Genomic DNA, 14,640 nt, shown 5'->3' with positions numbered 1-14,640 from the left:
TTAGTAATTTTAGAGGTTTCTGCAGGTTCAGCGAGTATTGTGCTTTCGTATTAAATTTTGAATTTTAATATTGCAGAACTGTTGAGTTGTAGTAGTTCTTCTTACCAGTTCATTCATTTCTGGAAGCGGTTCCTTGACGATGGATTGTCCCTTGGACTCGGGCTTGGGATTGCTTCTACTGATCCACGGAGTCCAGCCGGACAAGCATTTCAGTTGATTATTGCCCAGCGGGGGCGGTGTTGTATACAGCAATTCCACTGTAGGATGCTAGAAGAAAAATAATTTGTCTATATTTTTGAAAATATTACGTGACAGAGGCAACTAGTTAAATTTTGTAGCAATAGAGCTTGTTAAACAGCGTGCTTTGTCTCAAGATGACGGGCGCAGTGGTAATGCCTCTTAGATTATTGCGATTTAGTCTGAGTAGCACTGCAACTATCCTGAGCAAGCGTGTTGCTTACACTTAGGCGCATGACAATCATAAAAAAGTTATTGATACCCTTTAATTTTGCTTGAAAAAGTTTGTTTGTTGTATTTTTTAATAGAACACATTATGCGAAAACGAATGGATAATTTTACTATCCATAACTATGAAACGATGGGTTTGATTCTGTCGGTCATTGCAAATTGATGCTAAAACATTTAGCGATTTATAAAAAAATATGAATTACTTATAATTAGTATTTTGATACAAAAAACTTTGTATTATTGTACTAATCTTTTTTTTATTTTTTTTTTTTTATTTGCTTTATTAAGACTATTTATATTAAAAAAAAATAATCTGATTGATTAATTCAAATTGTAACAGTAAATGTTATTGTGTTCACCTATAACTGCTAAAGCATTAAACTCTTTGTTTTGTAATGCTAATACATGAACGTTATAATGTATATTAGGTTAACTAAATGAATACTTTTTGGTGGAATATATTACGTGAACACCAATGGTTAATTTATACTATCCGTGAATATCAAACGGTGGGTTTGATACTGGTATGGCCTTTTCAAAGTGACGCTGACGCATCATGAGAGATTTATAACAAAATATGAAAATATAAATATTACTGATATAACAATGAAAAAATCCTTTGACCTGGAACATTTCTTTGTGTTCGTCGATTTATGCGTCAATACTAATAACAGAGCTAGAATAGTGGAGCATTTACACAAAAAACATAGAACTATCTTGTATCTCGACATTTGTTACATTCCTTTTTCTTGGAAGCTATGCCAGAGTGAGATATTTAAAGGAAAAAAATGTCAGATAATCAGACCAAAATTCTGGTCTCAAAATAGGGAATTTCCTGTACTATAAATATCAGAATAGCGATAACTGTGAGGGCAATACTCAGAATACCCAGACCAGAACCAAGTTACAAATGTTAGTTCCCTAAATTGACCCAAATCGGGAATGGAACCCTCCCCATCAAGCGCCCATAGTACTAAGTGCTGTGCCACCGAAAAGCATAAGCACACCCCGTAATCTGAACCCGACCACACGCCGCAGGCCGAGCCCGACCTCACCGTATGATATATAAGTAATTTTTAAGAAATGTCAAGTAAGTTTAAAGAAGTTATAACAAACTCACGGTTGTTGCACAAGGCTTTCCACTGCAAATCTTCTGCTTCTTGAAACAGTGACAAGTATGGCAATCGTCCTCTTCGACGACCTCTCCTTCCAGTATTTCTTTTCCGTCCGGCAAGGTCATACAGATCGACCGGCAGGTCGTGCGAGGTACGCAGTCCGTAAAGTTAGCGTCCTTATATACAAAGCCTTCTGGGCAAGTTACCTTTGGTTTGCAGCCTGGCGGGTGGAAAAACATATTAATAATAATGTAATGTGCCTGTTGTCTATGCAGATCTTTGTTTTAGGTTTTTAAAGACTTTTTACCGCAGCCCCATCTGCGAGAAATTTATTTCTTCACTCAACCAGGTACCTTTATAGCTACCAGCAGCTAACTAGAGACGTCGCTTTAAAATTTTTTACTTTTAAATCTTTATTAAATGTCACGATGTTTGACCGCCATGATATTCAATTATTTTTGTCAAATGACTCCATTACAGTTTGTTATACTTATTAATATAAAAATCGAACCCTTACATACAATTCCTTCGATCCGGTTGGATTCGAACCAAGGCCTTCAATCAATCAAACTGCCAGGTGACGTTCACAAAAATAATTGAATATCATGTTAGCCAAACATTGTGACATTCAATAAAAACTTCAAAATTATGAAAAATTTACGATTACAATAACAATTTGAAAACAGTTTCTGTTGAGTCACTGCCGCGGAATCACACGAATAAGGACCACGGACTGCTTCGAAAAATGTTGAACAAAAATTCGACTCAAACACGTGATTTATCGATCAGTTTAGGTAATAAACGAAATGATTGAAAACAATTTTTTTATTACAAATTTTACAAAAAGAATACTTATTAATTTCAACATGGCGGCGCTACAAAAACTTGAGTAGGTTTATTAGTGCACCACAATTTTGGAGCGTGTAGCAATGCTAGCAAACTCTGTTGTTTACTTCATTCATATTATGTTCAAAATAAGTTTGATAAACATTCTGATAAATATACGTTTCAATTTATCAAGTTCAATGAGACTCAGTAGACAAAATTCTGGTAGATAATATCGGATTTTTCAATAAGGATATAACAAATTTTGGATTTCAATAAAACGCAGAATAATTGAGATAACGAGCGGAAAATTATTCCAGGTGCAACATACATGTTACATTTAATTAATAATATTATAGACATAATAATTTTTTTTATATATATAATAATTAATTACCAAATTTAACCACCGCGAGCACGTTTGCAGTTTGGTTAAACAATCAATCTATAGAAGAGTAAGTAAGATCGTGTAATCGTGCTAAATGGTTCGGTCGAATGGCCACCTAGTTCATGTGATTTGACCGTTGGATTATTTTAAACTTGACCTTTTTATGGGGCTACGTTAAGTAGTTGGTTTATGCCAACAACGTTAAATGAGTTCAGGAACAATATCTAACGGAAAATTGTCAACGTTTCGGCATGTGTGTTTTCGATATGTGTCGAAAAATGGTGGAAAATTTACTCCAAAGAATTGAACGCTGCTAACGTGCTCTCGGTGGTCATATGAACGAGATTAATTCCATTCTTATATGAAACAAGCGTACTTCAGCTGGAATAAATTTCACCTCGAATACTCAATTATTTTGTGTTTTAGTAAAATACAAAAATGTTATGTCCCTATTGAAAAACTTTATATTATTCTATTGTATACATTTATAATAAAAGGAAAATTAACTACATGAAAACAAATGTTCAACACAAGCGCAGCTATTTAACACTTCAGGTTCGCGGAGTAGCAAATTAATTTATAAGGATAAGGGTGTTGCTGAATCTACAGGCACATGTCTTTAGTAGCCATAGAGCATCTTGTGAAGAGTTCGTCCAGTGATGTGAGCATTACTGCGTTCCGGTTTTGAATAGTACGGGTGCTGGTGAAATTACAAGCAGGGGACTTGTCAAGTTTTTCATATTTCGACCCCTCCCACGTAAAGTATCGTATGTCAAAATTGCCAAGTTTACAGGGGAACCTTTGAAAGTTCTGAATTCACTGAAATAAGCATAATACGTGACTTTAGATTTCTCACTTTTATTCGGCAAATCTCGTAACACACGTTGAGTATCATAAAATCCTAGATATCGGTTAGATGATCTATTAGATGATCACTCTATGTGAGTAACAAGCTTTGCCAAATGAAACGGAGAACTTTAAAACACTCCCCTGTAAACTTGGCAATTTCGACATACGATACTTTACGTAGGAGGCGTCGATTATCAATCTTAAGTTATAAAACTGGGACATGGTAATATCAATTCAGGTTAGGATTATTGAAAACTATCATTTTAATTTTTTTTATACATTCACCACATAGTATTGGTAGCAGTAGAGTTCCTTCTGAAATAGTTCGTCGTACTGTCACCTTACCTATTTCTGCTCCCAAGCAGTTAATGTGAGCATTATGTGAGCTTTTAAAGGGTAAGGGTGCTGGTGAAATTACAGGGACATGGGACTTGTCAACTTATGTCTCTGGGTGACGGGCGCAATGGCAGTGCCCCTTAGATATTTGTGTTTTAAAGCTCTGAGTGGCACTGCAACAGGTATGGACAAGTCGCTTACCGCCGATTTGTTCGTCCCGTTATTTAATATCATTAAAAAAGTCATCAGCATGATGAGTTTTACACTGAAGGGACTTCTTTAGAAAACACGACGTACCTTCGACACAAGCATCATATTGACACAGCGTTTTGATCTCGGGGTAGTAGAGCGTGTTGTCACATGTCTCCATTGGGCAAGCCGAAACGCAGCTGTCGTAATGCCAAGAGTCCTCGTCACATTGCATCGCTGTAAGTAACAAATTAGATAGATAGAAAATTCTTTATTGTTAGCACAGCAAACGTAAAAAGATTACAGGACAAACATGAAACACATTAGGGTAACAATTGGCGGTCTTATCGCTTACAGCGATTTCTTTCAAACAACCTTAAGATAAAGAGCGATTAAACATGAATAAAAGCGGGGTGCTAGATATAAATAATTACACAGACATATAGAAATTACTAAATACGACAATTTTACTTATAAATTTACATATATGTATATACACATAATGATACATATAATATAATAACATACATTCATTGACTTACAGTTATATGGACGTCGGGTCCGCGCTAAAAAGTGTCCGAATTTATAGGGCGTTAAAATCGTATACAGAGTGTCATTCACGCTCTAGTCTTCGTTTGTTCGACTGACAGCGAAGTAAGCAAAATTAGACAGTACTGCGATGACATTACAATTGAAATTCTAGTTTTAGCTTTTTCATATTCCTTGAAATGTCACTACGTTTAAATAGGTTGACTTGGCACTTTTGTTTCGTGGTTTTTGTATTAGACCCGTCGTCCATTTATTTGTAAGTCAATGCATACATTATACAGAATCCGTCGCCTAACTTTGTCAAACTCGTATCTTAAAGCACAAAATGACCGAAATGTAAAAAAAATTAGTCTATATACAAGGCTGATTTCAGACATTTTGCAGGCTGATTTCAGATCACATTTCTTTCATATTCACACACTGGTTTTTGCCTATGTAATGCATCCAAATTAACCACCATGATAAGAAGTAGAAAGATTTGCCATCTCCTGAATAACCACTCTTTATAAGATACGAGTTTGAGAAAGTAAGGCATCGATATATTCTTACATACACAATACATGTTTTTAAAAGAAGGAGGAGGCAGTCTAGCAGCAATAGTACATTGCGATTGTAATAGGTAGAATTGCTTAACTTAAAATTATTCAGTGGAAGCGTTTCCTACCGAGTTGCAACGGTTCGGTTGGTCAGTTAAAAGAATCAAAGTCAAAGTTCATTTATTCCATAGGTAAAATAAATTTACACTTGAAAACGTCACAATTACATCGACCTCTCACACGTAAAGTATCGTATGTCGAAATTGCCAAGTTAACAGTGGACCTTTTAAAGTTCTGAATTCACTGAAATAAGCCTAATACGTGACTTCAGCGTTTCTCAGTTATATTCGGCAAAAGTCGTTACTCACATAGAGTATTATAAAATTCTAGATATCCGTAAGATGATCTATTAGATGATCACTCTACGTGAGCAACGAGCTTTGCCGAATGAAACGGAAAACTTTATAACACTTCCCTGTAAACTTGGTAATTTCGACATACGATACTTTACGTAGGAGGAGTCGACAATACATTACATTAAGCTACTGCTCGTTTACTACGCTACCTTCCCTGAGAAAAAACGACAAAGAAACTCTAGGGATTGCTCTTTTCAAATAAACTTAAATGCTCTGGAATACACTTTGAATTCCATACACACTCACACATGGCGCGCTGATACGTTTGTTTGGAGTTACCGTACTTGTCTTATTATCGCTGATCGGAATTGAGGGAGTCAAGGCGATTATTACAGTGCAGCGAAGTATGAGGGACGACAGATCATGCGCTCCACACTCAAGCGCAGAGACGCGTTGTCAGTATGTCGTACGGCGCGTGTTTTCTATACAAACTGACATACTTTGGTACAACGTTAAAAATGGCAGCTCCGTACACCGTTGCATGACGCGGAGCAGTGTGATAATAGCCTTAGTTACCTAAAGTTTGAACGTTTTCTTTGTAGGGACATAACCATTTCGAGACGAGACAAAAAATCCTGGGATTCATATTACCATATCAATGCATATAAAATTGGGCGAGGCATAAAATGAATATAGGCATATTATTCAGCTTTATTTATATGTATGTATTCATTATAATAATTACAATGTTTATACATACGGCCTTCCTAAAGTAACTGTTCTCTCAAAAGAAGAAATCAAGATATCAAGCAATAGGAATTGCCAATATACGATAACGGCAATGGTTTCTATTGTTTGTCTTATCTTGTATTTGTAATGTGTGAAAGAGATAGCAGTTACTTTCCATGCTGTGTGTAAGAGAAAGCAGTTAGTTCTTTTTACAGCGAAATATGCGTGCAAAGCGTTCTTATAAAATGTTTTGCGGAGCAGGAACGCACCTATAAAAAAATATAATAATATTTTCCGTGGCAATAATTTGTAGCAAATTTCATTAAATAATACTCATATTCAAATATGTGATCATATTTCCGAGTTCCAAGAAGTTCCGACATTTTTAGAAAGGAATGTCCACATTAATTCCGATAACTGGAATGCCACTCAAACATAGTATAATGAGCAGGGATATATTTGTCTCTTCAATACGCCTATTGGTGTCTTCTACACAAAGGTATTGTAGACACCAATTAGTGTCTTCAATTTACAGTACCGATTTGATTCTTCAACGTTTTTGTGATTTGAAACGTGACATTTCAATTCTGACCGAGTTACAATTACACACGAACTATATAATGTGACCTTTGAATCAATGCAAATCACGGAATGACTTCACGCATTATCACAGTATATAATCATAACATCGTGGACTTTACTCTCTTTAGGCTCTAACTTTAGGCGTAGAATTCTATGAAGTACTTACGGCATAAATCATTATTACGCCATTTGATGACAACGCCTCTGTTAGCGCAATGTTGCGCATACGCAGCCAGAGCGTTGCAAGTGCACTCGCAGTCGTCTCCCGAGTCGCAGGCGCAGGCATCGCGTTCGCAACGCTCAATGTACCCGTTGGGGGGCACTTCGCTTTGGCACAGGTTGAACGGGTACCGTTTTAGGGCCCCGCAAATTGCCGACGCCCACGCTTTGCGGTGGGGGCGTTCTTTGCAATGGTCCTGGAAATTTGTGCTATGTTATTATCGTATTGTCATTGGAGTAAAAGACAAGCAGTGTAAATGTTATTTTCTCAAACGTGCTCGGAAATGTTTGCATTACTTTCAAAAAACAAACACGGAAAAGTTTGTCATTTATGGACCATGCGACTTCTTCCCGGCCAAGGCCTGCGAAGTAAGTATGAAAATCCATTACTGTCCTCTTCTCTTAACTTTTAAATCTACCTACTAATAATGAAATATGTAAACAGACAAAAGAAAAACTCATACAGCCAACTGCCTAGTGGCCATAACTGCGAGAATTAAAAATTATTACCTGTACCGCTTACTTAAAAAAAAAAGAAAATGGCGGTAACATTTAAAGTATTTTGGTATTTTTTTGTTTTTCCATCTTTTTTGTATTTTGGTCGCGAAAATGAGTGCTAGAGGGAAGAGCGATTACACATTTGAACACATCATCAGAAGTTCAGCAAGCTAATATTAATGTGCCAAAACATTGTCCTAACACGTCAAATATTACTTGTAATATTAATTAATATATATATTTTTACTTTTTCTATTACAGATCTGCCTCTCGTTAGGCTTTTATCACATTACTCACATTGTTTGAGAAAAATTCTATACATGCCTCGGCGGGACCGGAGATTGCTTGACTCGTATTAAAACAAGCCTCGCTCGCGCTCGATCTTGTAACTCATGCTCGTCCAGCAATCCCTTTTTAAAGAAACTAAAGACATATTGATGTACTCACAGTAACCTCAGTAGGCTTGGGACAAGTATCCTTCATTTTCCATGAATCGACAAAAAGTAGAGCTGACGACTCAGGAATACCGCCTGTGGGGCCTTGGAAGTCATCGCGCATGTCTGAATTGTAGTTACCGCACAAACCAGCCACCTGGAATAATAATCTCGTCAACACTTGTTTTTTTAATGTGGCAATTTGTTACAACACTTGTAACTACAAATCATCCCCAGAAGACTACCCAGACCAGAACTAGGCTTAGAAAAGTTCGTTCCCCAAATAATTTCAACTGGAATGTCGTTTTTTCTTATAATAACGAATGTTTCACATTTTCATTTCCATTGTGTAGCAATCTCGAAAAATCTAAGACTCGACATAAATGAGATGTTTGGGAATTGTTTTTATTTCTTAATTTTTTTTTTAGATTTCTAGTGACGGGATGAACTAGTCGTGCGCCTGATGGTAAGCTTTAGAGCTTTAAATTGCAAAGATCTGAGGGGCATCTGCCACTGCGCCCGTTACCCTGAGACATAAGTTGTCAAGTCCCATGTGCCTGTAATTTCACCAGCACCCTTACACTTCAAAACCGAACCACAGTAATGCTTACATTACTGCTTGGTAAGGTGGCAGTACTACCCTGGACGAACTCTTTCAGAAGGAACTCTATTGCTACTAAAAGCTACTAAGTTAAGCCACTTCTTCTTCTTCTTCTTTGATGGTTTGAAGTAAACGCATACAAAAATTGCTTCTTGTTGATAAACAGTGTCTTTGTGCTGAGTCGACACAATATTTTTGATGTGCTGAAAAAATTTGGTACTTACACGGCCCTGCCAATTAGGGTCGACTTTGACATAGACCCGCATGCCGCGGTCCCATTGCATACTCATGCTAAGCGACGGTACGTCCAAGAACACGAATGACCCCGCCTCGCGAAGTTTAATCCTAAATTAAAACACAACATGAGAAAAACCATAATTCGACTCCTCCTACGTAAAGTATCGTATGTCGAAATTGCCAAGTTTACAGGGGAGTGTTTTAAAGTTCTCCGTTTCATTCGGCAAAGCTCGTTGCTCACATAGAGTGATCATCTAATAGATCGTCTTACCGATATCTAGAATTTTATAATACTCTATGTGAGTAACGACCTTTGCCGAATATAACTGAGAAACGCTAAAGTCACGTGTTATGCTTATTTCAGTGAATTCAGAAGTTTAAAACGCTCCCCTATAAACTTGGCAATTTCGACATACGATACTTTACGTGGGAGGGGTCGATATAGCTCATTTTTTTTAGCACACACTCATAGCCCCGCACTAGGGAAACCTTGTATCACAGGTGCCATGGACCGCACTTAAAAATCCACATATTACACCCAAACTCACGAGAGACATACATAATGTACTCCTCGTAATGTCGAAATTGCCAAGTTTACAGGGAAGCGTTTTAAAGTTTTGAATTCACTGAATTGAGCATAACATGTGACTTTAGCATTTCTCAGTTTTTATTCGGCAAAGCTTGTTACTCACAAAGTGTATTGTAAAATCCTCATCTAGATGAACAACCACAATTTATTTTATAAGTTTTCAAATTAAATTTATTTTAAAACGCTCCCCTGTAAACTTGGCAATTTCAACATTCGATACTGTACGTAGGAGGGGTCGATATAGGCCATACAAATATTTCTCCCGGCTCGGGAATCGAGCAGGACATCGTTCGGCCACAGAGGCTGTTAGAAGTTAGAATTCATATAATACATCGACATACTGTGGTTGGTATCGAAGTGCACGACCGACTTCGTCGCTTCGTTAATCTATTTATCTTGGTTATATAATCTATCTAACCAATGAATTGTATCCTTGTATCGTAGTCGTATAGAGGGTTGCTAGTTTATCTTGAAATAAAAATAGTGTTAGGTCATCAAAGTCAACCATATTATCTTTTCAATAATTTGTAGATATTAAATTAAAATAACCAAGAATTTGATAACAGAAAAATTATGACAATATATTATATTAGACTAAATGTAAAATTAATTATTATTTAGCAGATTAATAGTTTAAAAAATCTTTAACGTTTCTTTTCGACTGATTGTGTTTCAGTGAGTTCATTGAGAACTGAACCAAATACACCACTGCACAATAAACATTTTGTTAAGGTTACTTATGCCAAGTTTCCATATTCTAAGATAAAATATCTTAATTACAATACCTATTTCAAGTGTCGATGTCCTAAAATAAATATTTAATTACAATACTTTAACAAGGTTATGGTATGGCAGAACAATAGAGGCTGTGGGTTCCCCGATCGCTGAGTCATAAAGCGTTTTGTCTTGCTAATTAGTTTGAGTTTACATTATTATTATTGTAAACATTATTTTTCAAAGGGACATTAGCAGATGTCATTTTTTTAAAGATTATATTACCAATACAATTACATACACATAAAACAGTACTTTATAAACTTAACACAAGTTTAAAATAAATTTGCTATCTCTAATAAAAAATCCGACTTTAAGGTAATAGGCATTTCTGCATTAAAATGGAATCTTCTGTATTTTCTTCCCGTAAGGAAAGAAATCGAAATATAAACTAAACGTAACTTGAATTTAGCTTAGTTTTTATTTGCCCGCGTGGACATCATTACCTCTTGATTGTGGAAAGGTTCGGGATAGGCACATCCTTGGTGAGCGTGACTGCTTCTTCACCAACCTTTAGCGTCACAGCCTTTGAACATGTCGCGCCTGTAGTACCGCAAGGGACATTCTGGAAAATTAATATAGTAGGTAATAACTTGAGAACCCTAACAGTATTTCTAGGAGCTGATATTAACATTATATCTAACTATCAGTGATCGGAATTGAGTGAATAAAAGTAAGAGAACTAAAAAAAGTTACTTTTTGTTTATGACCAGGGCATGTTTTGGTAACACGCATATATTATATAGGGCGCTATTTTCATTTACAACAAAAAATAGAACCATTCCATCGTACATATAATAATTATGTAGTAATTTAGTGTAATTAAAGTAATATTGTAGAAAATGGTAGTATGTAGGACGTTCTTTTTTATTTTAGGTCATTAAACATTTTTAGTTCTTTGAAAAAAAAAACAAATCATTATACATTTCGTAACTGTCATAAATATATATTTTATTTTTAAAACAATATTAAATTCACAGGCGTTCCGCTTTCCTGTTCCTCGCTTTTGCACTGATGGACTGAATTATAGATAGTCATACCTGTATCTCTACGCTGAAGCCGTCATTGACGTCTCTGGCTCCCTTGACCAGCAAGTAGGTGCAGACGCCCTCGAAGTCATAGTTGGCACCGTCAAAGGTGGTGACGTGCGAGTCACCCCACGCCGAGCACACAGCGGCGCACGCGCGCTTACTGCACTCCCACTTCCCGCTCTTGCACTCGCTGGGAAAACAACCTCTCGTCTTTCTCATATAGACACTTAGTGGTCTATGTCTAAACATTAAGGAAAACTGTAAGGAAAAACAGTAAGATAGAAGGGATGAGTAGAGGGAAATGCTGTGGCCAGCCATTCTTGGTGTTCGCTCGTTCGATAGTTAGAAATAGAAATAATTAAGTGTACGATACGAACTGTTTTTATTGTAAGTACCTATTTTCGATGTGAAGTATTTTCGTATATAATAAAAAAAAAACTTGACTACCAAACTAGAGTTTTGATTGAAGAAACTAAAGACAAATTTAAAAAGAAACAGTTTCTAATGTCACTTACAGCTTTTTGCTGAGCAATTTTTTTTCACAGAATTTATATTGATTGGTTTTTTAAAAGTATATCGACCCCTCCTACGTAAAGTATCGTATGTCGAAATTGCCAAGTTTACAGTGGAGCTTTTCTCAGTTTTATTCGGCAAAACTCGTTACTCACATAGAGTATTATAAAATTCTAGATATCGGTTAGATGATCTATAAGATGATCACTCTAAGTGAGTAACGAGTGAATTCAGAACTTTAAAACGCTCCCCTGTACACTTGGCAATTTCGACATACGATCCTTTACGTAGGAGAAGTCGATATACAAGCTCAAATGGCTTTAGTTCCGTATACCAATGAAAGTGTTGAATGAATCACTTTGGAAAAATATATAGCAAAATTGAGGATTTACACTGATTACCATACGGTGTGAAACCACGATTCGAAAAGATTTTCGCGATAGAAAAAAACACAAACTTACGTGGTTTTGTAAATTTTACAAGAAAACCGCTGTGTTCAATAGGTACTTTACATGTCGCACTGCCATTACAGTATTACAATAGTGTTGTAACTCAAAATAAGTGAAATTCAAGATTATACTGTTACTGAATGTAAAATTTTAATCTCTATACGTCAACATAACCGTCTTTAAAATATCACGAAAAACAAGTGAAAGATGTCTACTTAAATCAAAATGAGAAACTTTTTGTGGATAGTTCAGGTCAACAATCTGGAAAACAGTCCTTACTTAAAAATATGAAATTTTCTCCCTATCATTTTTCAACCAAAAGTAGGAATTTGTTAAGATGTCGGTAATAAACTTTAACCCGTACATAAATTTTAATAATATTACACGAGAAGTAAGTAATTCGTTTTTCATCGATACTGAAAAAATATACTTTTTGAGTTAATCACTATTGAATTAACAGTGTTATTTAGTTAGTTAGTTAGTGTTTTTTAAATCAACTAGTTCAGTTACAACTAAATAGAACACGTATACTATACGAAATACATTTTTCAAATGACTTTCATATCGTTTGTAAAAAAAAAATCTGAAATAAAGTCCGTGTCCCGGCCTCTCGACCGAAGCAAAACGAACCGTATTAGTACGGGAAAAATTTGAATTCAAGCTGAGCTAGTATTGGCTCATAATAATCTATTGCATCATACCAAGTATTGCAGTCCTCCTGCATGACATGTCCATCGGGGTAACTGGTCCCGCCGTGGTGGCACGGACAGTCTTGCGGACGCACGCATTTGTTTCCCGTCACGTCTAGAACGTAGCCTTTCATGCAGCGACAACCCACGCGGCATTCTGTCGCTGTTGGCGTTACCGGGAGGTGCATGTTCTGCAGATAACAATAATAACTCCTGACAAAAAATTCAATAGATAAAGGTCCATTTACAAGGAGATAGTTTCTCGTCTCGAAGACATTAATATAAAAAAGTTTTATCATTTACGACATATAAACATAACTGGGGAAATTACAGGCACATGACGAACAAGCTGTGCGCCTCGTGGTAAGAGACACGCCTGTCCATAATAGTTGCAGTGTCACTCAGTGCTTTAAATCACAAAGATCTGAGGAGCACTGCCACTGCGCCCGTCATAAGTTGACAAGTCTCATATGCCTGTAATTTTCACCAGCACCCTCCCGTACTCTTCAAAACCGGATAGCAATGCCCACATTAAGACGGCAGGACTTCCCAGGACGAACTCTTTCATATGGAGCTGTACTGTTACAATTATTTTTATGTAGCAGATTAGTCAACTTATGCCTCAGGGTGACAGGCGAAGTGGCAGGTGGCAAAAACATTCGTGATGACCCTCACATAGGCGACAATTGCCTCGCAATTGATTAGTGAACATCTCCGTGTAAACAGAACAATATCGTAGCAATCACTAAACTCGAAATGGCAAATCTCGCACTCAAAACGGTTCTGGCCAATTTGTGCGACAGTCGTATGAACCTAAAAAAAATCGAATACGTGCTTATACCTACAAGTCGATAACTCGTAAGAACTTTCTTATTATATATTGCGCTATGTAAACAGTCGCAATACGGGATAAGCTACTTGCGGATCTCGTTTGATGTAATCATAGGCGAAATTTTAGGTCTTGCTCCTTATATTCTTTGACAAACTGTATGTTATCAGTCACGGGATACTCCTCTTCGTGAACTACCTTTTGAGCACTGATAGCCTGTAAAATGGGTCGCATAAAGTGCGTAGTGTATTTATTTTATTTTGTTATATTTTGTTTTATTATTTAAATTTAATCAGCTTGACTTGGAAGTGCTTTGGTACTGTAAATACTGTAAGTTTTCAATAAATAAATTGTTAATAGATGATTTCATCATAATAATATTTTTTTCCATTTTGTGACAACCCTTGCAAACTTGAGTCGCCGTCAGTGTAGGTGTAGGCGTTGCGCTACTGTAAGGAAGACATTGTAATACTGTGGCAAGACTGACCTTGCAGGTAAGCGGGGCGGCAGCATTGCAAGTGGTGAACTCCATGTGCTTGGCAGCGCTGCAGTTGTTCAGATCCTCAGCAGGCGGGTATTGCACGAGATCCGTGGGTGAAGCCGGCTGACACTCCCAGTGTGCGCCCACACACGTACTAGAACACGGATTCATCATAAATAACAGCTTTCAACAGTTGATCAAATTGTTACGATTCATCATATCCTGTCAAGTATCAGAGTCTCTCTTCTCGTGTGATCTTTTGTGTACCGCTTAGAGCAGTTACACACGGCGACTGTCAGCAGCCATGCAAACGTATCGATACAAAAGCGCGACTGCATCGATACCAACGCGTGATTCACATAAAAACCACAAGT

At 36.7% G+C, this 14,640-nt stretch overlaps 1 protein-coding gene across 1 annotated transcript in view; it reads right to left on the bottom strand.

The window, feature by feature from the left end:
* Positions 1 to 14,640, bottom strand: part of LOC113237618 (hemocytin) — a 175,900-nt gene that overhangs the window by 110,825 nt on the left and 50,435 nt on the right. Inside the window, exons 23-32 of the mRNA XM_026474216.1 lie at positions 14,273 to 14,420; positions 12,969 to 13,147; positions 11,315 to 11,495; positions 10,721 to 10,839; positions 8,899 to 9,019; positions 8,087 to 8,230; positions 7,089 to 7,338; positions 4,279 to 4,407; positions 1,589 to 1,803; positions 106 to 267 (exon numbers count right to left, since the gene is read on the bottom strand). Of these exons, the coding sequence (XP_026330001.1) occupies positions 106 to 267; positions 1,589 to 1,803; positions 4,279 to 4,407; positions 7,089 to 7,338; positions 8,087 to 8,230; positions 8,899 to 9,019; positions 10,721 to 10,839; positions 11,315 to 11,495; positions 12,969 to 13,147; positions 14,273 to 14,420 (1,648 nt within the window). The remainder of the gene's footprint in view (positions 1 to 105; positions 268 to 1,588; positions 1,804 to 4,278; positions 4,408 to 7,088; positions 7,339 to 8,086; positions 8,231 to 8,898; positions 9,020 to 10,720; positions 10,840 to 11,314; positions 11,496 to 12,968; positions 13,148 to 14,272; positions 14,421 to 14,640) is intronic.

The sequence above is a fragment of the Hyposmocoma kahamanoa genome, unplaced genomic scaffold, assembly GCF_003589595.1.
Source record: "Hyposmocoma kahamanoa isolate Upper Pololo Valley unplaced genomic scaffold, ASM358959v1 93, whole genome shotgun sequence".
Lineage (NCBI taxonomy): Eukaryota > Metazoa > Arthropoda > Insecta > Lepidoptera > Cosmopterigidae > Hyposmocoma > Hyposmocoma kahamanoa.
Note: the sequence above shows the minus strand (reverse complement) of the source record. Positions and strands in the feature narration are given on the sequence as shown.